At 39.6% G+C, this 26,601-nt stretch overlaps 1 protein-coding gene across 1 annotated transcript; it reads right to left on the bottom strand.

The window, feature by feature from the left end:
- Window positions 1–636: 636 nt before the first annotated feature.
- Window positions 637–15,711, bottom strand: LOC121390500 (myogenesis-regulating glycosidase-like). Its single transcript, XM_041522331.1, has 3 exons — window positions 15,671–15,711; window positions 7,041–7,228; window positions 637–4,463 (listed from the first exon to the last, which is right to left on the bottom strand). Exons 2-3 carry the CDS (start codon window positions 7,146–7,148, stop codon window positions 2,613–2,615), a joined length of 1,959 nt encoding a protein of 652 aa, XP_041378265.1. The 5' UTR covers window positions 7,149–7,228; window positions 15,671–15,711; the 3' UTR covers window positions 637–2,612.
- Between the last annotated feature and the right edge of the window lie 10,890 nt (window positions 15,712–26,601).

Below are 26,601 nucleotides of genomic sequence, written 5' to 3'. Positions count from 1 at the left end.
GCTCGATGCGCGGTCGGTCTAGGATCGATCCCCGTCGGTGGACCCATTGTGTTATTTCTAGTTCCAGCCAGTGCTCCACAACTGGTGTAACAAAGGCAGTGGTATGTAATATCTTGTCTGTGGGATGGTGCATATAAAAGATCCCTTGCTGCTAATCGAAAATAGTAGCCAATGAAGTGGCGACAGCGGGTTTCCTCTCTCAATACCTGTGTGGTCCTTAACCGTATGTCTGATTCCATATAACCGTAAATAAAATGTGTTGAGTGCGTCGTTAAATAAAGCATTTCATTGTTTGTCTTAAACGAAACACTACATTTTTTTTCATTTACAGCAATATATCTTTTATATGCACTTTACCACAGTCAGGATAACATATATCACGGCCTTTGATATGCCAGTCCTGGGGCACTGATTGGGATGGAGGGAAACCAACTAGAAAATGACTATACATGAACGATTTCATGTGCTTGAGAAGAATCCCGCTACTTTTTACCATTAGTAGGTGCACTGATCGGTGCAAATGATTGGACAATTCGTTAAACGCTGGTTTTCACAAGACAGTGCAGTGTGTCTGTCAAAATTATGCTAACTGAGCAATTTTATCTCAATATTAAATAATCTGAATAACACATCTGATATTGGTTATAACATTTATTTTCTATAATATATATATTTTGTGTAATTTATCAAAGACATATTTTCTGATTAATGTTATTAAATTCTATCTTTGGTACGTGATACAATAAATTTGAAGCTGACACTGGATAGTTATGTAGATGTATAACATTAGTTAACAAACAACAATTTGATCAACATTTTCATTTTTTTTTACACAATCATTTGAAAGAAAGCAGTATGAGGTTCATAATATCCCAAGACAATATTTCACATGTGTTGAAAGCTAATTTTAAAGTGAGCAATTTGCGATGACCTAGATGTCAAATCAAAACACAAATGATGACTGCTATTATTTTTAAATCGGTTTTATGCACTACATATAAGATATAGAATACTGCACTCGTGTTTGTTAGATACCATTTAACTTACAACTCGTTAACCCCCCCCCCCCCCCCCCCCCCTCAAACATATCCAAACTCATTAGATACGTTTTAAAGCTACTGGACAACCTTTTCTCAGACATTTACAAATACTGAGATATATGATCATTTTCTTTCATAACTATATGAATGAACAAATAATACCGATTGCTATTATTATTATTATTATTACGCTTATGTCTGTTACATACCATTTATATTTACAACTCGTGGTTTTGTGTATGTATGTATGTGTGTTTGTTTGTTTTATTGTTCTGAGCTTTAAAAAAAATATCTCTGTAGTGTTTTATTTATTTATTTATTTTATTTATTTTAGTTTGTGTTTAGTTTATTATTTTATTTTTTATTTGTTAAAACATTTACCTTTATTCGCTCGTTAGATAAGTTTTGAAACGATTCCATTCCAGTAAATGGTATCTAATGGATACGCGTGCAGGTTTCTCTGTACACAACCTGCCTTTACACCTGAATAATTATTCCAAATATGCCACACACTATGTCTAATCAAATCTAATCTGATAAAATATTGCAGCTCATGAAGATCGGCGGGGCAATTTTATCTCCATAGTAAATAATCTGAATAACACAAGTAATATTGGTTGTAAAATTAATTTTCTACAATATATATATTTTGTGTAATTTATCAAAAATATATTTTCTGATTAATGTTTCCAAATTTTATAGATGTGCCTATCTTTGGTACAAGTAATACAATTAATTTGAAGCTGACATTGGATAGTCATGTAGATGTACAACATTAGTTAACAAACATATACTTGATCAACATTTTCATTTTTTACACAATCATTTGAAAGAAAACAATGTGAGATTCATAATATCTCAAGACAATATTTCATATGTGTTGAAAGTTAATTTTAAAGTAATCAATTTGCGATGACCTATACGTCAAATCAAAACACAAATGATGACTGCTATTATTTTTAAATCGGTTTTATGCACTAGATATAAGATATAGAATACTGCACTCGTGTTCGTTAGATACCATTTAACTTATAACTCGTTACCCGCCCCCAAACATATCCAACTTACTTTCACTCATTAGATACGTTTTGAAGCTACTGGATAACGTTTTCTCAGACATTTACAAATGCTGATATATGATTATTTTCTTTCATACCTATATGAATGAACAAATAGTACAGATTGCTATTATTATTATTATTACGCTCATGTCTGTTACACACCATTTATATTTACAACTCGTGGTTTTGTGTATGTATGTATGGTTGTTTGTTTGTTTTATTGTTCTGAGCTTTTAAAAAAAATCTGTTGTGTTTTATTTATTTATTTATTTATTTTATTTTGTGTTTAGTTTATTATTTTATTTTATTTTATTTTGTGTTTAGTTTATTTTTTATTTTTTGTTTGTTAAAGCATTTACCTTTATTCGCTCGTTAGATAAGTTTTGAAACGATTCCATTCAAATAAATGGTATCTAATAGACACGCGTGCAGTTTTCTATGTACACAACCTGCCTTTATACCTGATTAATTATTCCAAATATGCCACACACTATGTCTAATCTAATCCAATCTAATCTAATTTAATAAAATATGGCAGCTCATGAAGATCGGCGGGGTAATTTTTATACCATTGACCCCCAGTTAGTTCCTTGTTCCGCAGAATGTCACTCCATCGACCCCCAGGAAGATAAATATCACGTGACCTACCTCCCTCTTCGAGAATCGGGGCCACGAGAAGTTTATCACCAACGAGAAATTCAGTTTCAATCGTTAAAGCCGTGTCATCATCGGGGGCAATCCACCACAGGGGACGAATAATTGGTTCACCGGTTGCCACAGCATTCTCAGCAAGCTTGATGAATAGTGAAGAATATTGCTCGTGTAGCTGGACAAAGTGGTGCGAGATTTCGACAATGGTGCTGTTATAGTTCCACGGAGTTATGGAGAACTGCATGGATGGCAGAAATGCGTTAAGCTGGACCCAACGTACGAATAGTTCCACATCTGGGAAAGTATCAGCCTCTGTTTCTTGTGTGTACGCGTTTCCACCAATCATATCCGGCAAGACAAACGGGTATCCAAGCAACCCGAATGTTAAAGCAGCCGGTATTAGACTTTTCAGGCCGTTACTGTGTCCCCAGGATGACTCTTTATCCAGCATGCGCACAAACACCGGAAGTGACTGATTTCCAGCACCTACGCGCACTTCCTGGTGTCTGATATCTGGGTCGACGCGAAGGCCAATCTCGGCCCACAACTTAGAAAACTCGTTGGGATTGATCATCGGTTTCGATGTGCTGTACATATTCGGCAGCCATTTTATTTCTCCCGCGTCCAGCTTGAAGGAGCTCACGCTGTAGGTATTCCGCAGGTATGTCGTCTGGTTGATATACCAGTCGACAGCGTCTTCGTTGGTGACATCTAAAACTCCTGCTAAATTCCCATCCCACCACGACACAACGGCTGGCTGAGAACTGTCAAGCGATCTCACGAGATAGCCCTTGTCAGCTAAAAGACGGAATGAATTCGACTCTGTATTGAAGAAAGGGTGGATCCAAAGAGTAACACGAAAACCATCAGTATTCAGCTTTCGAATCATGGACGACGCATCCGGGAATTTTGATTTGTCGAAATCCATGTCCCCATATCCAACTGTCCATTGGTCGTCGATTTCAATCTGGGCGTGGCTAAATCCGTGACCATTGATATTACCTGCTAAGTCTAGAACTTTCGATTGGCTGATGTTCTTTTTATACAACGCCCACGTTGACCATATTGGGGATTCGAACATTCTCTTATCGGGGATGTCGCTGGGTTTTGAAATGAATTTCTCAGACATGAATTTGTGCAGAAGCAACACATTGTCGGCTTGACATATGGTGTAGTTTAAGACCGGCAGGGTATGGTCAAGGTTGAAGTAAGGATATGCGTCGTATTTGGCTGCCAGGCAAATCGAGTCATCTTCGTCAGCATTGAGACTCAGGTACAGCGGTACATCCCAGTCCACGTGTATCCCCACCCCGCTGGATGATACGAAATACCTGTCCTGGACCGACCCGAACGTGTCATTGATAAGCAGAGATTCGTTTGTCACGTAAGGAGACAGATCTTTCTGTATGGTGTTTATTGGCCAGTACTGGTGGAAGTCCTCGAATCCGCCATACCAGTGCGCAAAGGTCAGATTGAAACAGTCCTTGAGTTCTTGCGACGCGCAGGCCAGAGCCTCCCATGTGACGTCATAACACATGACGTCACGTTCTGTCTGCGCGTTGATGACGAGCTTCCTGTCTCCTTCCCAGGTGAGGCACAGACTGGCGTCTGTGTGCGAGCAGATCTCAGGGCTGTCGTGTGGAATGTTGAAGCCAAGAAGGCCTTCACCAGTTATCTCCCCTCTTTTCTTCAAGGTCATCCTCAGCTTGTCCTAAAGCAAAGAACAGAAGAAAAAACCCTAAAGAATCAAATTGTGTCCGTCCGTCCGTTAATTAATTAATTAATTAATTAATTCGTCCTTCCACCCAACCATCAATCTAATCATCTATTAATACACATACCGCCCAACCATCCATCCATCCATCCAGACAGCCAGCTATCACAATGCCGATATAGCCAACTATCCAACCAACCATCCATCCACCCGTCCGTCCGTCCATCCACCCATCCGTCTATCCATCCACTCGTAGGATAGTCGTTAGTAGAATGTAGAGCTAGTTTAGTGCAGAAAAACCCCTAAAGAATCAAATTGTGTCCGTCCGTTAATTAATTAATTAATTAATTCGTCCTTCCACCCAACCATCCCTCTAATCATCCATCTATTAATACACATACCGTCCATCCAACCATCCATTCATCCATCCATCCATCCATCCATCCATCCATCCATCCATCCATCCAGCCAGCCAGCCAGCCAGCCAGCCAGCCAGCCAGCCAGCTATCACAATGCCGATATAGTCATCTATCCAACCAACCATCCATCCATCCGTCTGCCCGCCCGCCCGCCTATCCATCCACTCGTAGGATAGTCGTTAGTAGAATGTGGAGCTAGTTTAGTGCAGATATGTGGAACATCTATCGACGTCTTCTACAAATATGAACCTCAGTCAGTCTACACAGCAGAGGTGTGTGTGTCCAGGACATCGAGCTTAAACGTTTTGTAGTAAAACGAATGAGGATAACGTAGCCCATTGTCTGTGTCGTCCGTAACCATATGTCAAACGCTATATAAGCGTAATTAAAGTGTTTTTATTGTTTAATTAAATGAGCTGAACACCTCAGGCCCTTTTAAGGGCCCCTATGGGCAACCTAGGGAGACATGTCAGCACCACATAGGTCCAATTAAAGGGACAGACCCTAGTTTCAACCCATGAAAATTAACACTAAGTTTAGTTAATCTACAAACCTGTAACACATTTGGATAAAGTTACAATTGAGTGAAACATGAGTCTGTGACTTTGAAAGGGTGAAATAGCCTCTTAAAAATAGACTAAAACTCGATTCCATAGCTGTTATTTCTCAGACGCACGTGCGTTTTTAAAAATATGAGAAGTGCATTTTGTGATATTAAAAACACCAGGATGACCAAAAACACTTCGAATGTACGGAAATTGATAATCTAAACCATAAAATTTAAGTAGAGTATGATTTCAGTTATCAGAAACGGCTATAATAGTAAAAAATATGCCTTAGTGTTTAAAAACTAGGGTATGTCCCTTTAACGAGCCACTCTCGGCCTACTAAATTCCAAACCTATACTAACTCCCTACCTTTTCATTTATATCTGTTCAAAATTGCGCCTAAATCCCTTCATTAAAAATGCGCACCCATTCTCGTTGGCTTAATCCTACGGGACATTCCAAATTCCATAGCACAATACCACCCTCCGCCTGTTACGGGCTACGGTCGGACTGCTGGTGCTCCCTTGCATCTGTCAGTGCAGACGGTCCCCCCTCCTACCCACCCCACACCTTTTCTGTCCTGGAGGGAGGAGCCGGCCGAGGCCGGCACCTATGCCCAGGACAGGCGTGCGCTACAACAGCTTGCTCTGAATGTGCACATTAAACAATCCATTCCATTCCATTAATTAAATTAAACATTCCTTCCTTTAGCAGTAATGCAATTGGAAACAAACATACAAATTCATTCCTTTAATTCACTGATTTATAGTTAATTTTGTAATTATATCCAATTAGTTTCAAGCACATTGTCCCGGGCACACACTTCAGCCATCTGGACTGTCTGCCCAGGAAGGACAGTGGGTTAGTTGTTAGTGAGAAAGAAGTTGGTGTAGTGGTCTTACACCTACCCATTGGGATCGTTGAACTCGCTCTGGGTGGGAGCCGGTACCGGGTTGCGAACCCAGTACCTATGTCCAACCTTATGTCCGATAGCTTAACCACGACACCACCGAGGCCGGTAAAAATACAAAAATACATTAAGATAAAAACATTTCTATACTATCTTTTACTACGGTACTACTAACTGCACATCAGAATGAACATAACAGAAGAAGAAGTGTGTTTTATTTAACGACGACAACACTAGAGCACATTGCTTAATTAATCATCGACTATTGGATGTCAAAGATTTGGTTATTCTGACTCGTAGTCATCAGAGGAAATCCGCTACATTTTTTGCTAATGCAGCAAGGGATCATTTATATGCGCTTTCTCGCAGACAGGAAAGCATATACCTCGGTCTTTATCCAGTTGTGGTGCACTGGTTGGAACGAGAAAAACCCAATCAGCTGAATGGATCCACCGAGGTGGGGCTATCCTGCGACGCCTCAAGCGAGCAGTCAACCCACTGGGCTAAATCCCGCCCCTGAACATAATATGACAAGAATTGAATATTAATCCACCCTCAATATCTGTGTGGTACGTCCGACGCCATATAACCGAAAATAAAATATGTTTAGTGCGTCGTTAAATAAACCATTTCCTTCCTGTTAACTGAATTAAAAAAATAAAATAAAATAAAAATGACTTATAATTAAACACATTACCTGTAGTACTATTTGAGCGTCTCCTACTCTAAAGTTAACCGTATGATCGTGTGACTCCAGTTTCCAGAAGAGAACTCCGATCAGGGTCCCCAGAACCACGAGAGACATCAGTACAATGACTCCGATCCATCGTCCCAGCAGTCGCTTCACTTTGTGCCTCTTGGTCGTCTTCCAAGTAATCTTCTCTTCTGCAATGTATAAATACAAGTATTGGATATTATGGACTCAGTGGTGTAGTGGTTAGGCAGCCAGAGTTCAGGTTGGTAGATGCAGGGTTCGCATCCCGGTACAGGCTCCAGGTTCGCTCCCACCAACAAGTAAGGCCATACATGTGCCACCTCTCTCTCTCTCTCTCTCTCTCTCTCTCTCTCTCTCTCTCTCTCTCTCTCTCTCTCTCTCTCTCTCTCACCATACAGTAACAATTAATCATTTGAGGTGTATGATAACTGAGGTGTATGCCCAGGACAGCATGCTTGAATCATAATTTGACAGAATAGAAGCAACAAAATACATATAAATGAAATTCGATAAACATCTAGTCCGGTGGCTTAAGTCAAATTTGAGCGATATTGTGACACGTTGGCCCAAAGCAGCAAATTTGGCACAGTTGTATCCTAGGACCATACAAATGTTTTGAGAGGGGGCTACCCGATTTTAGAGGTCAGGATCAAGGTCAGTTTAATGTCAAAGGTCAGATTTAGACAATGTCAGTAAAAGCATGTTTAAAACACTAAGCTGGGCGCAACTGTACTTTAAGATCATATATAATTTCTGAGTCAATCAGAGTTGGGAATGGGTTGAAACTCCATCACCGATCATCGGCTGTAATCGATCATCGATAGTAATCGGTTTGGTATAATCGATCAAAATTCGATTACAAAATTCGATAGAATTACATGAATATACGAAGGATTCGAATTATAAGAAGTATGCACCTGTTACAATATTCACCCGTATAGAGAGCACATCCAATAGCAGAAGATTTATAAATGTGCTCTAGTAGTGCCGTAAAACAAAAGAATTTTTTTTAACAAATCGTACCGTCCTTGGTCTCCTTTTCAGAAATCGCCGCCATCGTTGTCTACATTTGTTTGTGGATGAATCTTTCCAGCAATGACTTTACAAACTTTAAGCCAGTTTTCGGTTATTTGTGCCAGTGTGATCAAAGGTAACGCCGTCGACTTAGATTGCATTGCAAAAAGACGATTTAAATGGCCGTAAATTTCCACTTTTAATAATCTTTAGGTGTGCCTGTTTTTAAACTGCCTCAGATGGCATGGATATAGTGTGTCGTCTCTTTGTACTTGTTTGTTTTATTAGTTTGTTTCTGTCAAAATGCTCAGCAGAGACTGGTATTGCAATGCGGTTATCTTACACCAAGTAATTTCTCACTGTGAACAAAGGCGATGAAAGAAACGTTTGTTTAACAACACGTCAGCACCTTTTAAACCATGGCTATCTGGCATCTAACATGCTATGAGACAGGACGTAGTCTAGTGGTAACGTGCTCGCCTATTGCGCGGTCGGTATAGGATTGATATCTGTTGGTAGGCCCATGGGCTATTTCTCGATTCAGCCAGTGCACCACGACTGGTATATGAAAGGAAGGAAGGAAATGTTTTATTTAACGACGCACTCAACACATTTTATTTACTGTTTATATGGCGTCGGACCTATGGTTAAGGACCACACAGATATTGAGAGAGGAAATCTGCTGTCGCCACTTCACGGGCTACTCTTTTCGATTAGCAGCAAGGGATCTTTTATATGCACCATCCCATAGACAGGATAGCACATACCACGGCCTTTGATGTACCAGTCGTGGTGCACTGGCTGGAGCGAGAAATAGCCCAATGGGCCCTCCGACGGGGATCGATTCCAAACCGATCGCGCATCAAGCGAGCGCTTTACCGCTGGGCTACGTCTCGCCCCGACTGGTATATCAAATGCTGTGGTATGTGCTATCATGTCTATGTTATTGTGACGAGTATCTAGAGTGTTAACTGAGAAGGGACCTGCGGACACCACATAGACTACTCCTATAGAGGATTTTCTTTGATTATGTACTGTTTCCTCAGGTAGGAAAGTACAGTCCACGGTCTTTCCTTTAGGTCTACTGGGAGGGGGTGGAGATATGGCGGGCATGTTAAAAAAAAAACATTACCTAACAGCGCGAATAATTTTGGAACAAACCACAAATAGACCGAGGTCAACCCTAAACAAGATCGTATCCAAGCCAAGCAATCTACCACAAGGCTACATTATTCCCTTTGGTGATGAATTTCATTATATAATGTGTTGTCCTTTTTTTAAAGATGAAAGAACAAGACTTCTGCCAAAGTGTTGCCAGTCTAGACCAAATGATTTACATATTTGACTGTAAAAAACCCTGGTGTTCTCAGAAAGCTAGCACTTTTCTATAAACAAATGATGCATATTCTTAAGTCTCACGGCTGAAATCTATGTATCGGTGGCGTCGTGGTTAGGTCATCGGTCTACAGGCTGGTAGGTACTGGGTTCGGATCCCAGTCGAGGCATGGGATTTTTAATCCAGATACCGACTCCAAACCCCGAGTGAGTGCTCCGCAAGGCTCAATGTGTAGGTGTAAACCACTTGCACCGACCAGTGATCCAGAACTGATTCAACAAAGGCAATGGTTTGTGCTATCCTGCCTGTGGGAAGCGCAAATAAAAGATCCCTTGCTGCTAATCGGAAAGAGTAGCCCATGTAGTGGCGACAGCGGGTTTCCTCTCAAAATCTGTGTGGTCTTTAACCATATGTCTGACGCCATATAACCGTAAATAAAATGTGTTGAGTGCGTCGTTAAATAAACATTTCTTTCTTTATTTATATATGCAAGTATGAACCCATAGATATACACTTGTTTTATCTGATGTACATTATTATGACGAATGTGCCATCTTGTCATTTATTTATTTAATTATATTTTTACGGCCAGAGTGTAAATAAAGTTCAGTTCAGTTCAGACGAAATTAGTTTCCGCCATATTTACAACCTGCTAGCAGGGAGCGTTTAATTTGGTTAGACTTGATAACATTGAATCACGATAGTTGATTATGTCTATCTACAATTTGTTAAACCTGCTTATGTGTTTGTATTTTGTATTAGTAAAAAATATCGAACGACGTGCCGACGGTAAAGCTTCTTTAAATCGCGTTAAATGGTTATATGACGTCAGACACATGGTTAAGAACACCATAGAAAATAAAAGAAGAAAACCCCCATGAGTTACCCTTTTTGAGTAGCAGCAAGGAGTCTTTTAAATGCACCATCCTACACATTACCAAATGTTTGACATCCAATAGCTGATGATGAATAAATCAATGTACTTTAGTGGTGTCCAGTTGTGGAGCACTGGCCGGAGCTAGATATAACCAAATGGGCTGACCACTTGACCAGTGACCAGCCCATAATATGTCTAAAGTTTTATTTAACAACTAGAGCACTTTCGTTAAAGGGACATTCCTGAGTTTGCTGCATTGTAAGATGTTTCTCTTAAAGGGACATTCCTGAGTTTGCTCCGTTGTAAGATGTTTCCGACTAATAAAATGTTTCTACAATTAAACTTACATATTAAATATATTTTCTTGTTTAGAATATCAGTGTCTGTATATTCAATGTGTTTCTGGTCGTCTTAATATTTCTAAGAAGCCCAAACTGGATTTTGTCTTCAAATAATTTCATACGTACCGAAAAACAACAAAAAATTGAAATAAAAGGAAATTTAACCTAGTACAGACATTAGAACGACCAGAAACATGTTTAATATACAGCCACTAATATTTTATGCAGAAAAATATATTTGATATGTAATTACAATCGTTAAAGTCTCTGAAAGTCGATAACATCTTAAAAAGTGCAGCAAACTCAGAAATGTCCCTTTAAGCATCGGCTTATGACACGTAGTCGTTTGTGGAAGCCCGCTACTTTTGTGTCATTGGCAGCAAAGGATCCGTTACATGTACATGGCCAAAGGCAGAACGGGAACATGCCATATCTTTAATATATACCACTGTTTGGGACGGGAAACACCCAATCAGAGAATAGGGGGCGGAACGTAGCCCAGTGGTAAAGCGCTCGCCTGATGCGCGGTCGGTCTGGGATCGATCACCGACGGTGGGCCCATTGAGCTATTTCTCGTTCCAGCCAGTGCACTACGACTGGTATATCGAAGGCCGTGGTCTGTCTGTGGGATAGTGCGTATAAAAGACCCCTTGCTCTAAGACTATGTGGTACAATTACCAACTGTTTAATATCCAAACGCCGATGATAAATAAATCAATGTGGTCTAGTGGTGTCGTTAAACAAAACAAACTTCTTTTTTCAGACAGAGAATATGTCCACCCTTCGACTCAAGCACCTGACTCGAGTGCTGTACTAGCTGAGCAAGATGCCCGCTACATTTTTTTTCCAATGCAGCAAGGGATCTTTTATATGCACGTTCCCATAGACAGGAAAGCACATACCATGGCCTTTGTCCAATCGTGGTGCAATGGTTGGAACGAGAAAAATCCAGTCAGCTGAATGGATCCTCCGAGGTGGTTCGATCCTGCGACTCAAGCACCTCAACCGACTGAGCTAAATTCCCCCACGCACATAAACGTGTCCGCTATCTATAGGTTCATATTGGACACCCCCCCCCCCCCGATATCTCCCCCGGTCAAAACCACGCTACGCCTCTGACGTCCTTCAAGGCTCACACGACCTTCACGGCTACCGACCTCAATGGCTTAGTGTTTAACCACTTATGACTTCCATTACATAATATGTTAGAAGTATCGCCAACGTTTGGCATTTCATATGTATACGTGTCCGGGAATATGAGTAAGGGTTTTATTTAGGATAAACGTGAGTGGGTCTTTGCACGCAAGCATAAGTCTCTGAGTTTATATTGGATGTATAATATCAGGCACACACACACACACACACACACACACACACACACACACACCACACACACACACATATATGTATATATATATATATATATATATTTAAAAAAAATAAAAATAAAAATTTGTGTGTGTATATCTTGAGTTTGAGAAATAGAAAGATAAAGATCCACTAGACGTAAAGTTGATATATTTTAGGTTCGTATCTATCTTCAAGATAATAGGGGTGTTAAATTGTTATTTTTATTTTTGTTAATTTGGAGAATGTTTACTCTAGCAGCCCCTAACAAAAACCCCACTAAAAAACCCAACAAAATCCCCCCAAAACAAAACAACAAGAAACAAAAAACTAGAACACAAAACAACAACAAAAACCCTACCCCACAAACCCCGCCCCCCCCCCCCAAAAAAAAAAAAAGAGAAGAAAGAACAACAAACAAGAACAGCAACCCAAACACCGTCCAAAAACCCCAAAACAAACAAAAACAAAACCCGACAAGAAACCCCCAAAACAAACAAGAAACAAACACACAAACAAACAAGACACAGCTTTGCATTTTCTTTACTAAAATAATAGTTTTGAACATTTATACATTAGATGAAGGAATATTAGTATATTGAACAGGTACAATATTATTTGCACGTGCCTGGACCATGTTTGGATAGAGCCAGATTAATAAAATTACTCACTACTTGTAAACACACACACACACGCACGCACGCATACACACACGCACGCACGCACACTCATATACACACATACACACACATAGATACACACACACACACACACACAAACACACACACACAGATACACACACACACGTGCAGACAGACACACACACACACACACACACACACAGACACACGCACAGAGAAAGACACAGACACAGCCGCACAAACACATATACACACACAGACACACATACACACAGACACACATAGACGCGCGCACACACACACACAGATACACACGCACAGAGAAAAACACACACACACACACAGCCACACACACACAGATACACACACACACATAGACACACACACTTAGACGCACACACACACACACACACAAAGAGAGAGAGAGAGAGAGAGAGAGAGAGAGAGAGAGAGAGAGAGAGAGAGAGAGAGAGAGAGAGAGAGAGAGAGAGAGAGAGAGAGAGAGAGACACACACACACAGAAAAACAGACACACAGACAGACACACACATACAGACATACACACAGACATACACACACAGACACACCGACAGACACACACCGACAGACACACAGACACACTCAAATATTACTCACAATCAGAACTGCGGTTGCTTTTAATATTTGAAAAATTGTACATCGAACTATGACACAGGAGACTCTAAATTAATACAATGCAACCATTTGCAGCGAAAAGGCCCCACTATCAACTTCACTAATGTTTACTCTCTCACGACTAACACCATGGGCAGAATAATATGTTAGTGTCAATACCGAACGGAATTTTTGAAATGAGTTTATGAAATCTGTTATTATTAAAACTGTTCTCAGACCTGTCTCATAAATTTCATACTGCGCTCCAGCTGCGGTAATAACTGTATTTATTTATTATCAGCCGGTAGGTGTGCAAAAACGCCGTACCGTGTTCAGAAGGGTGAGTGGTTATGGACAATTTGACTGGTTTCCACCATATCTTATCCTATCACATACATTTAGGCCCACAAATCAGTGTAGCTAATAACCGCGAAAACTCGTCCTTTTACGAATACTTTCGGTTGTTTTCGGATATATTGGGCTCACCGAAGTTTCCAAACCGTATTAAATGATCTCCCATAACTCGGTAGATTCAACGAATCAAACCAGGTAACCATGACAATCGGACACATGTTGTAGTCTCGGTAATTCAAATCGCTTGTCTCAACATGCCTGCGTATTCCGAGACTATATGTAACTAAAACAGTATCTAGTTTGCTAGATGCAGACTTTACAATCAACATTTAGTAATGATTGAAACGCCAAATAACAATACGTTGCTGATGATTACTGAGCTGACTTAAAGCTGGAAGGTACCGGGATCGTATCCCAGTAACGAATCTTACTCAGAAGGAATTTTGACAGCTCATTTTGGTAGATGTAAGCCATTATATCGACTGCTCTCTCACTAACCACTAACAGAACAATTCTCTCAAGGCTACAAACCGGCAGCATCAGAAGATTGTATACGTATGTAACGACACGATTGCAAGAGTCAATTTGGGGCGTGACGTACTCAGTGGTAAAGCGCTCGCTTGATGCGCGGTCGATTTGGGATCGATCCCCGTAGGTAAGCCCATTACGTGATTTCTCGTTCTAGCCAGTGCACCACGACTGGTATATCAAAGGTCGTGGTATGTGCTATCCTGTATGTGGAATGACGCATATAAAAGATCACTTGCTACTAATGGAAACAAATATAACGGCGTTCCTCTAAGACTATATGTAAAGAATTACAAATCGATATATCAATGTGCTCTAGTGGTGTCGCTAACAAAACAACCTTTAACTATAGTATATACATACATAAATACAAATTTAAAAATCAGTAACAGAAGATGTAGCTCAATAAATTGCTATTGATAATGTTAATAAATTCAGTTTTTTTAAGACTACTGACACGTTTACAGTTGAAGAGTTCTTTCATTTTAATCACATTAGGTCTATACAAGTAATACCCAATGCGCTATGCCCTGCACAGACTACCAACACTGAAGCGTCTGTGCCCAAGACAGCGTGCTTAAGTCTTAATTGGGTACAAAGACAATAATCAATTTAAAATGAATGGATATAGTCTTTACCGCCAAATAATTATTTTATCGTCTGTATTTGTATATCTTTCAAATAAGATTAAGTTTCCGCCGTGTTTAAAACAGTGCTTGGAAATGACTCATGAACAATTTAGCCGCGTATGGATAACGAGGAAATGCGACGAAAAAAGGAAAAGAATCGTAGCATGTTGCTCCGCGTGATACATCCGAAGTGAGATACGAGGATTACGTAATCAGCCGATGTGTTCCGAATAGCGCTCGAGGTTAGTTAAAGGAGAAGTTGTATTCGGCCGACGTATTCCGACACCACTAGAGCACATTGATTTATTAATCATCGGCTATTGGACGTCAAACATTTAGTAACTTTTACATATAATCTTAAAGAGGAAATCCGCTATTTTTTCCCCATTAGTAGCAAGGGCTCTTTTAGATATACCATCCCACAGACATGATAGCACATACCATGGCCTTTGATATACCAGTCGTGGTGCACTGGCTAGAACGAGACATAACGCAATGGGCTCACCGACGGAGATCGATCCTAGACAAACGGCGCACCAAGCGAGCGCTTTACCACTGGGCTATGTCGCGCTCTGCTCGTACGCTTATCCCCACAACCAAATCATTTATGTAACCTGTAGGTTAAAGTATAGATAGGTCTATCTGACTATATCACGAACTCAGCTGGTGACCGTATATAGAATCGGGACTTCATTTCAGCTGACATATCCAGCATTAAATTTTGCCTTTAAAATTAAGTTAGAAGTTCCCTAGGCCTATAATTAAACTAGCACCCTGCCCTGTCAAAATTTCTGGCTAGAACACTGAAGAATGCATTTTTTTCTTTAAGCAATAACCTCGCTGTATCTCTAAGGCTGTTACAAGTAACATCACCAGTAGCAACGTGATATATTGTTTTGTACATACTCTTACCTGCAGCTGTTGCAGAAACGGGTTTTTTCAAAAGTCGTTGCATTTTGTTTGGAGAGCGAGGCGACCCGGTGTAGCATCCAGTAGACACCCCTCACCAAAATATCCCCTCTACTACACACATAGCTTATCCACCGCCCATCTAGTATTAAATGCGTATAATTTATATATATATATATATATTATATATATATATATGTGGTGTGTGGTGTGGGGGTGGTGTGTGTGGGTGTGTGTGTGTGTGTGTGTGGTGTGTATATGTGTATATTATATGTAATAATTGTATATATGTATATATGTATATATATATATAAATGTCTATGTATATGTATATGTATATGTATATGTATATGTATATATGTATATATATATGTTATTATAATATATATATATATGTATCTATATAGTATATATGTATATATATATTGTATATGGTATATGTATATGTATATGTATATGTATTTTATTATGTATGTATGTATATATATCTATATGTTATGTATAATATATATTAATATATATATATTATATATATATATGGTAATATATATATATATATTACACATATACATATATACACACATATAGTAACATATAATATTAATATATTATATATATATATATATTATCTATATTATTATATTAGATATATATATATATATATATATATAATATATATATATATATATATATATATATATATACATCTACATATACATATAATAATATATATATATAAATACAGTTATAAATATATATAAAAAATCACTGCTACCTACGTCAATGATACAGGTTGTTGTCTTTGAATTGCCTGTGCTTCCCGAATAATATTCGGGATGGATGTTATTAGAATTGTTTATTTTTAAATTTGTAAAGATTGTATTCGTATGTGTGTGCAGGAATTTATGTGTGTGTGTGTGGGGGGGGGGGGTATGGGGGTGCGGGGTGGGGTGGGATGGGAGTGAGGGAGGTCCATACCATGACAAGCCACGTTTATAGGGTATATACGAGTCATGCTCGCCCGAAAAATATTTTGAAAATAAAATAATATTAGCTTGAGCGGGGTGGGAGGAGGGGAGTGGCTGGGGGGGTAATTATTATTATTTTCTTTTATCGCCATGCGGGTACACTATATTATGATTGACATGTATGACAATATAATATTTACAGCAGCATCAACAGTATAATTCCCAAATGAAGAACATCCTACACTAGCTGACTTTTATTGTTTAAACCTGGAAATATATGGATTACCCCAGTGAAGGCCTACTAAACTTCATTTAGTTGTTCCATGGCCTTTTCTTTCAAACGGGTGAGATCTAGCTCAGTCGGTAAAGCGCTTGCCTGAGAATCACTAAGCGAGAGAGAGAGAGAGAGAGAGAGAGAGAGAGAGAGAGAGAGAGAGAGAGAGAGAGAGAGAGAGAGAGAGAGAATAGGAGAGAGAGAGAGAGAGAGAGAGAGAGAGAGGAAGAGAGAGAGAGAGAGAGAGAAAAGCAAGGCGAGAGAGGAGAGAGAGAGAGCGAGAGAGAGAAGAGAGAGAGAGAGACGAGAAGAGAGAGAGAGAGAGAGAGAGAGAGGAAAGCAGAGGGAGAGAGAGAGAGAGAGAGAGAGAGAGAGAGAGAGAGAGAGAGAGAGAGAGAGAGAGAGAGAGGGGAGAGAGGAGAGAGAGAGAGAGAGAGAGAGAGAGAGAGAGAGAGAGAGAGAGAGAGAGAGAGAGAGAGAGAGAGAGAGAGAGATCCTTGACCGACTATATAGAACGAATACATAATATTATTGAGTATATAAGATAGACTGTAGAGGTAGATACTATATAAATATAGTGCACATAACACGTAAAATAATGACCGTGGAGTGGAAATCCTAGGCAGTTCAAATAATATGTGACACCGGGAACCTGTTGCCAAGCTAAAATCCGACTTCTTGTGTTACGTTGTTTACTCAACACAGATAAAAGTCATAAACCACGCATTCATACATAAGAGTTTACACGACCTACAGTAATAAACACGGTATCAGTACAGGGGCGGTTCCAAAAGGTACTGCATGGTGTAAAACTGGAAAGGGTGGCACCCCCCTCCGCGAGAATCGGAGTTCCGCCCAAAAATGTATAATGCTTTCTATTTCCTATTATAAGTATTTTATCGTTTACCGTAACAGATGGCTGTATTAAATGCTAGTTTATTCGAAACCATTATTGAAAACCCGCCCTCTGATATTATTTGGCTCGTCTCTGTAGAAGCTCAAATATTAATATGGGGGTGGGGTGGGTGGGGGTGCTGGGTGCGAACGCACCCCCCTCCGCGAGAATCGGAGTTCCGCCCAAAAATGTATAATGCTTTCTATTTCCTATTATAAGTATTTTATCGTTTACCGTAACAGATGGCTGTATTAAATGCTAGTTTATTCGAAACCATTATTGAAAACCCGCCCACTGATATTATTTGGCTCGTCTCTGTAGAAGCTCAAATATTAATTTCAGCGTTCAGAAATTTCCGTAAATATTTTTTTGCATACATGTGTTACACGAATGATATTACAAGGCGTCGTTATAGGTATATTCAACTGAGAACCAGTCTATCATGTAAGTAATTGTGGTGCGCTATTTTGTCGATTCACAAACTACGACTATCATGGAACGACCTGAGCAAAGAGAGCGAAACAAAAACGTGCAGCCAAAAGCTGCCAAACAATGGACGCTTTTCTTACGAAAAAGACAAAAAGGTATACTACAACTGGTCAATAAAATAAATACGTTTACGAAATATCTTGATTAACTGTTATCACCCGAAAAATATTAAATTGTCAGTTAAATATGGCCATTGACTTTGTTGCGTTCGGCGAATTGCTTTTTATATTGCATGTTGTTTAGAGATGAATTTATTTAACAGCTGACACTCGGTGACTGTCGAATGCGTTCTCAACTCGAACCGTGTCTGGCATGTGATTGGTACTGTAAATATGTTTAAAGGGACACGCCCTAGTTACGGCTAGTTGTTAACCATTACGGCGTTGTTTTTCGCTATTAAACCCATTTTTTTCACAAATAAAATTGCACTTTACTTACATTTTATTATTTAGAATACACATTTCCATTCACCTGAAGTGCTTTTTGGTAATCCTGGTAATCCTGATGTTTGTAAAACCACGAAATGCATTTTTTGTATTTCTTAAAATGCCGCGCGCACTCGAGAAAAAACCGTTAAGCAAGCGAGGTCCAATCTATTTTCAGAGGGAATCTTCCTGTGTAAACGTCACAGACGTTGGTATAGCACGTGACCGTTATCATTTTGGTTCGGTTTGTTTTCTCGTGCACGGTTCGCGCAATCAACATCCGATTTGTTGTCGTTTGCTTGTTGTTCATTTGTGAGATATTTCTTCACAGTTCGTGAACATTTTCAGTAACAATAAAGTTCAGACAAGTAAGTGTCTCAATACAAAACGTTACAAACCCTTAAAACCAATAATTTTGCTAAGTCTTACGATATCTGGAGAGGGGATACAACCAGGACAGAACAGTTGGAACATGTCCAGGAGAGGTGAAAGGAACGCACCCCAAGTCTGTGAAATTTGTCGTGACGTAGGCATTGTTGTGCTTCGAGCGACATCTACCGGTGACATCAGAATACTAACTTTCAAAATTATTTCAAGCAATTGGGACATGGGGATTCCCATGGTATTTATCGATATAAAACCTGCTTTTTCACTCCATTTGATAAAAACGTGATCTAAGTGTGTTACAGGTTTGTAGATTAACCAAATTATAATTTATTTTCGCTGGATGGAACTAGGGTGTGCGGCTTTAACATCTCATACATTTCATTCCGTCTCGAATAAAGTCATTGGTAGAACTTCGATTGCAATACCCATGTCTAATTAACAGTCAAGGGGGAGCAACTGACTTAAATATTATTCACGAAAGCGATTCCGATGCCGTCAATACACAAAATAGTAAACGAAAGCTATGCCCAATACCAAAATTTAAACACATTGATGGTTTTTTGTGTGTTTTTTGTTGTTGTTGTTGTTGTTTTTTGTTTGTTTGGGGTTTTTTCCCACACGCGCGTATAGTGATTCAATTGTTATTTTTCTAGATTCCTGTTTTCACAAACTATGAATCCTTGTCTGTTAATGATAACATTATACTCATCATACAGCCCCTCACAGGCGTACGGGCTCCAATTTGTCGGTGGGTGGGGATGGGGTAGCAGGCTCAGTTTGCCCGAACTTAGAGTTTTTTTTTTTTAAATGCCTAAATCTCGATAACGTTTATTCACATTTGAATTACGCACTACCAAACACCTATGTATAGGGTTGCAAACGAACCACTACGCATTTTACATGGATTACAATTAACGAGTGTTAAAGTACAAAATAAAAATGCATTGTTTCACAGTGTAACTAGTTCTCTTCACTTATATGCTGGTCTTAGAAAAAATATGCGCCTCGACCCTTGCTTCTGCCAAATCTGTCAATGACCGTATCCATATTTTGAGCGATGGTTATAATGGAGTACGATTGCTCTGTGTTATGAGTCCGACACTGCACAGTCGTACCTGGCCCATAGTAAAGCACAGGTAGGTTTTCACAACGTGTCACGCATTTAATGAGAGAGAGAGAGAGAGAGAGAGAGAGAGAGAGAGAGAGAGAGAGAGAGAGAGAGAGAGAGAGAGAGAGAGAGAGAGAGAGAGAGAGAGAGAGAGAGAGAGAGAGCGAGAGAGAGGGGTGGGTGGGGGTGGGGGTGGGAGACTGTCACCATAGCTAATACAAGTGTATATATGCGCCCTCGATCTTAATCAATCCCCCGATGTCTACTTGCTTCCGCTGTGCCTACCCATACATACGTGCGAGTGCGTACAGACACACAGACATACATACACATATACATACCTGGTTGCACCTTCTCCATAGCAAGTTTCTCCTTGCCTGTGCGTTCCTGTTTCACCAAAGTATTGTATTAATCTTATTTCGATAAAAGCAAGCAGCTTGGCGAAGATATACTACACACCAAATTAAAGGGATAATTTTAATGACTGCAGGCATTCGATATTGCATATTATGCCTGCATACCTTCTGTCGACAATGACGGCCATTTTCCTAGATGGCCATCGTGAAAAGTTTCCCATAAAATGACGCTCAAAATAACCCTGAATAATATAGTTATTGAAGTTTTATCTTTATTTCCATTTATAACTTTAAGAAAACAAGAAATAACCAGAAAAACAGAAGGAGAGAAAAAATACATTGATAGTTGATGACCTTTAGCGGTCATTTCAAGGTTACAACTATAACCCTTGATTCAAAGTGAACGCCTCGGCCTTTTCATCACGCATTTCGTCGCTTTAATGTTTTTATATTTAAAAAAATAGTAAAACAAATATTTCCATTAAAACACTGTGAAATGTATACACCTCTGCTGTATTTTTCATGATCAAGGAAGAAGGAAATACTTTATTTAACGACGAACTCAAAACATGTTATTTACGGTTATATGGCGTCACACATTTGGCTAAGGACCACACAGATATTGAGAGAGGAAACCCGCTGTCGCCACTTCATGGGATACTCTTTTTCGATTAGCAGCAAGGGAACTTTTATATGCGCTATCCCACATACAGGATAACACATACCACGGCCTTTGACATACCAGTCGTCGTGCACTGGCTGGAGTGAAAATTAGCTCAATGGGCTCACCAACGGAGTCATGATCAAGTGACGACTTTAGATAGAAATAGCACACGAGCCCTTTTGTGTACAGTTATGGAACCCATTCTCTAATTACCCCCCCCCCCTCTCCCTCCCGGTGCTAATCAGTGCCTCACGACTGTTATAACAAAGTACGTGGTATGTGCTGTAATAAAAAGCGCACATCCCAGGTGCTAATTGAAAAATGTAGCGGGTTTCTTCTCTAAGACTATATGTCAAAATTACCAATTGTTTGACGTCCAATAGCCGATGATTAATAAATCAATGTGCTCTAGTGGTATCGTTGAACGAACCAAAGTTAACTTAAATCAAGACATTTTTCATGATGTTTGACTATAGTATACATCATTAAGCTTCTTCGTTCTCTTAAACATATACATATACATGGTATTTCAGAATAAATCTCTGTTTCGTGCTTAAAATGGTATAATTGCTTTTAACATCTGGTTATGTAAAACTTATTTCTGAGTGTATATAATCATCTGCAAATTCACCCGGAACCCCACAACCCAAACATTTCATATCTCATATGGAGATGAATAATTGCTTTTTTAAAACACATAATGACAGTTCATCACGATACATTTAAAAAAAATCAACTTACAGTGCGGCAGATTGGTGTACAAATTGGGCTTTTCGCTTGCATTAAGTAAATTGTTTTGTTGAAAAATACATTTTCCTTAATTTTTTTCACATCAATATGGCGGCCATTTTTAATAAGTACACTCAAACCAACATTCTTCTATGTCAGAAATTTATACGTTCCCCATAACCTAAGTTTGTACCAAATTTCATGCTTTTGGGAAGACGTGAATAATTATCGTACCCACCTGCCACACTATTACATAAAAACACTATAACCAATATTTGTCGGTCGCCGAACGGTCAAATCAAGACAATAGGTCAAAAGGTCAAATCAAGACAATAGGCCAAACGGTCAAATCAAGACACTAGGCCAAACGGTCAAATCAAGACGTTAGACCAAACGGTCAAATCAAGACAATAGGCCAAATGGTCAAATCAAGACGCTAAACCAAACGGTCAAATCAAGACATTAGGCCAAACGGTCAAATTAAGACACTAGGCCAAACGGTCAAATCAAGACAACAGGCCAAACGGTCAAATCACTACAATAGTCGTACGGGCTCCCATTATTGTAGGGGATGGAGGGAGGGGATAGCTGATGTTTTCCCGAATTAAACATCTGAATAACACTCATATTTATTTATTAATATTTGCATTACTAACAAACAGCTGTAATGCGTTTCAAACGATAGGAAGTTATTTCATTTCAACTTATGTTCGTGCTTATATCCAATTAAGATTCAAACACGCAGTCCTGGGCACACATTTCATCTATCTGGGCTGTCTGTCCAGGACAGTGGGTTAGTTGTTAGTTGGTTAGTGGTTAGTGAGAGAGATGAGGGTGTAGTGGCCTTACACCTACCCACTGAGTCCTTACGAACTAGCTCTGGATTGGAGCCGGTACCTGGCTGCGAACCCTGTACCTACCAGCCTGTAGTCCGATGGCTTAATCACGACGCAACCGAGGCCGGTATAGGAAGTTAGCTGCATTTCGACCAGATGAGATGCTGTTTGGTGTACTACTGCCTATGAAAATTTGGACCACCAAGAAGAAAGCGGATAAGATTAAGCAATCAACACAAATACAAGCCTCATTTATTAGAAAATATTTAATGCCGGGAATGTACGAGCTTTACGTATCTGAAGGCGGAAACACACGAGTCACATTTCAAACCGTTTGTTCTCAACCAAACGTTCAAACAGTTTCGCAAAACGAACGTGCTCAACAGTAAAAAGAGAAGAAAATTAAATGGTTAAATTCAAATATTCTCAGGAAGGAAACGAGTTAAAGTTTGTTTTGTTTAAGAACACCACTAGAACAGATTAATTTATTAATCATTGGCTAGTCAGGCATTTGGTGATTTTGATGTCTAGTCTTAGAGAGGAAACACTCTACATTTTGTTTTTAATTTAAAAATAAGTGGTTTTTTAAATAACACAACTAGAGCACATTGATTTATTAATCATCGGCTATTGGATGTCCAACATTTGGTAATTCTGACATATAGCCTTAGAGAGGAAACCCGCTACATTTTTCAATTAGTAGCAAGGTATATTTTATATGCGCCATCCCACAGACAGGATAGCACATACCACAGCCTTTGTTATACCAGTCGTGGTGTACTGCCTCGAACAAAAGGTAGTCTGATGTGGTCAACGATGGGGATCGATCCCACACCGACCGCTCATTAAATGAACAGTTACGTCCTGCCACCCCCCCCCCCTTTTAATTAATAGCAAGGTGTATTTTATATGCACCATCCCATAGACAGGATAGCACACACCACTGCCTTTGATATAACAGTCATGGTGCACTTGCTGGAACGAGAAATATCCCAATGGGTCCACCGACGGGGATCGATCCTAAAGCGACCGCACTTCTGGCGAGCGCTGTACCATTGAGCTACGACCCGCCCCCTGGAATAAGATGCAGTCACCATTGTAACATGCTTTTTTAAATTATGTATGTTATATCATCAATATATAGACCGTAACCGACGGGGATCGATCCTAAAGCGACCGCGCATCTGGCGAGCTCTTTACCACTGGGCTACTTCCCGTTCCACCTAATGAACAAGTAAGCAACAGCCGGTTGATTCACATGGATGCACTAACCGTTCCACCTAATGAACAAGTAAGCAACAGCCGGTTGATTCACATGGATGCACTAACCGGGAAACAGAAACTAATTGGAATGTGTGAACCAGCTAAAAACAAGATAGATTCATACATAATACAAATATGATGGACTAACTTGGACAAAACTGTTTAAAATTACCCACATACAAGGAAGGAAGGAAATGTTTTATTTAACGACGCACTCAACACATTTTATTTACGGTTATATGGCGTCAGGCATATGGTTAAGGGCCACACAGATATTAAGAGAGGAAAAGGAACATCAGCAATATAATTAATGTAATTAGGTCAGTCATATATAGGAAAGGAAGGAAATGTTTTATTTGACGCACTCAACACATTCATGTACGGTTATATGACATCGGACATACAGTTAAGGAAGGAAGGAAGGAAATGTTTTAGTTGACGCACTCAACACATTCATGTTCGGTTATATGACATCGGACATACAGTTAAGGAAGGAAGGAAATGTTTTACTTAACGACGCACTCAACACATTTTATTTACGGTTATGTGGCGTCAGACATATGGTTAAGGACCACACAGATATTGAGAGAGGAAGCCCGCTGTTGCCACTTCATGGGCTACTCTTTTCGATTAGCATCAAGGGATCTTTTATATGCACCATCCCACAGGCATGATAACACATACCACGGCCTTTGTTACACCAGTTGTCGGGCACTGGCTGGAAGTAGAAAAAACCCCCAATTAAATGTGTCTATGCAAGGTGAATGCACATCAAATGCTATGACAATTACAGTATGAGCTCACCAAAAATAAATCAAAACAAACCCCACAAAATAAAAAAATGAACCTAAAAAATAAAGATATTGCGCCAACAGTTTTAAACTATATTCCGTCTCACGGGGCCTTTTTATACTATGAAATTTACTAAAAGTTTTTAATTTTTTTTTATTTCGGAGCCGATTGATTTGTAAACAACAAAAAAACATTTATGTAGAATGATGAGACGGACTATATTTTAAATAGCTAGCTAAACACGGTCCATAGTCCTTGAATTACTGAAAAGTCAGTAGCGAAAAAGAAGTAAGGAAATGTTGTATTTAACGACGCACTCAACACATTTTATTTATGGTTATATGGCATCTGACATATGGTTAAGAATCACACATATATATAGAGAGCAAACCCGCTGTCGCCACTTCATGGGCTACTCTTTTCGATTTGAAGCAAGGGATCTTTTATATGTACCATCCTACAGACAGGGTAGTACATACCCGGGCCTTTGATATGCCAGTCGTTGATATGCCAGTACATACCACGGCAGTTTTTGACACCAGTTGGGTCACTGGCTGGAACGAGAAAAAGCCCAATGGGGCCACCGACGGGGATTGATCCTAAACCGACCGCGGATCAAGCGAGCGCTTTACCACTGGACTACATCCCGCCCAGCAGTAGTTAAAAGCACGGATCCTGGTTTCAGCTCGATAAAATGGACACTTAGTTCAATTAATCCACAAACCTGTAACACATCTAGATACGGAAGAAGGACGGAAGAAGGAAATGTTTTATTTAACGACGCACTCAACACATTTTATTTACGGTTATATGGCGTCAGACATATGGTTAAGAACCACACAGATACTGAGAGAGGAAACTAGGGTCTGTTACTTTAAGACAACCGTTAGTAAAGTTCCAACGATGTTCTGTCCCAACGTCGGTTCCAAATTGTAACAGTTAAAGTTTGTCTTGTTTAACGACACCACTGGAGCACATTATTTAAATAATCATCGGCTATTGGATGTCAAACATTTGGTGATTCTGACACGAATTTGATCCCTTTATTGATCATTTTGTTCAAGATCTCGATTCCAGGGCCCTATTTCATAAAGCATCGTAAGCCATGTTTTGCACATAAACGTAAGTCTACGACTAAACCACAATTCTTATTACTATTATAGTACAACAAACATAGTTAGAAATACACATATTTCATTTTCTGTTGTCTTTAAAATGCTCCACCTTCCGTAATAATGCAATTTTCTGCGCGAAATAGACGCCAAATACGTGTAAACGCACGACCGATATAACTGCTTGTAGCAGACGTAAACTTACTATGTTTAGTGAAATAGGCCCCAGGTTTTCCAACCAGCATAGTCACCTAGTGACTGCTGAAGCGCTCATACCCGTGACTTTGGAACACCTGACACCAACACGCATAGCGAAGTTAAATGAATACTATTCTAATTTTCTGAGGCGGGGAGAGTATCTTAAACTTGAAGTAGAGAGACGTGGAAACACCTGTTGCATCATACTCCAGTAGAGTCCAGACCAGCGGATGGTTGGACCACTTTGGTAGCAAAAAAAGCCCAAAACAACAACAACAAAAATCCCCAAAACAAAAACTTTGGTATCCTGCAACAAAGATTATTTCCCAGCAATTCACCGAATTCTGGTGATATTCCTCACTACTCCTGTTGGCTGTGTGGCATGTGAAAGGTACTTTTCAGCACTACGGCGATTGCAAGTGTGGACCAGAGCAAGGT

Source organism: Gigantopelta aegis, chromosome 15, assembly GCF_016097555.1.
Source record: "Gigantopelta aegis isolate Gae_Host chromosome 15, Gae_host_genome, whole genome shotgun sequence".
NCBI classification, from domain to species: domain Eukaryota; kingdom Metazoa; phylum Mollusca; class Gastropoda; order Neomphalida; family Peltospiridae; genus Gigantopelta; species Gigantopelta aegis.
The sequence above is the reverse complement of the archived record's forward strand: the minus strand, read 5'-3'. Positions and strand labels throughout refer to the sequence as shown.

What these genes read in the sequence shown, in the direction of transcription:
- LOC121390500 (XM_041522331.1), bottom strand. Translation starts at nt 7,148, where the DNA reads ATGTCTCTCGTGGTTCTGGGGACCCTGATCGGAGTTCTCTTCTGGAAA. An exon ending in ACGCTCAAATAGTACTACAG is followed by an intron (nt 4,464 to 7,040) that starts GTAATGTGTTTA and finishes TCTTTGCTTTAG; the next exon opens with GACAAGCTGAGGATGACCTT.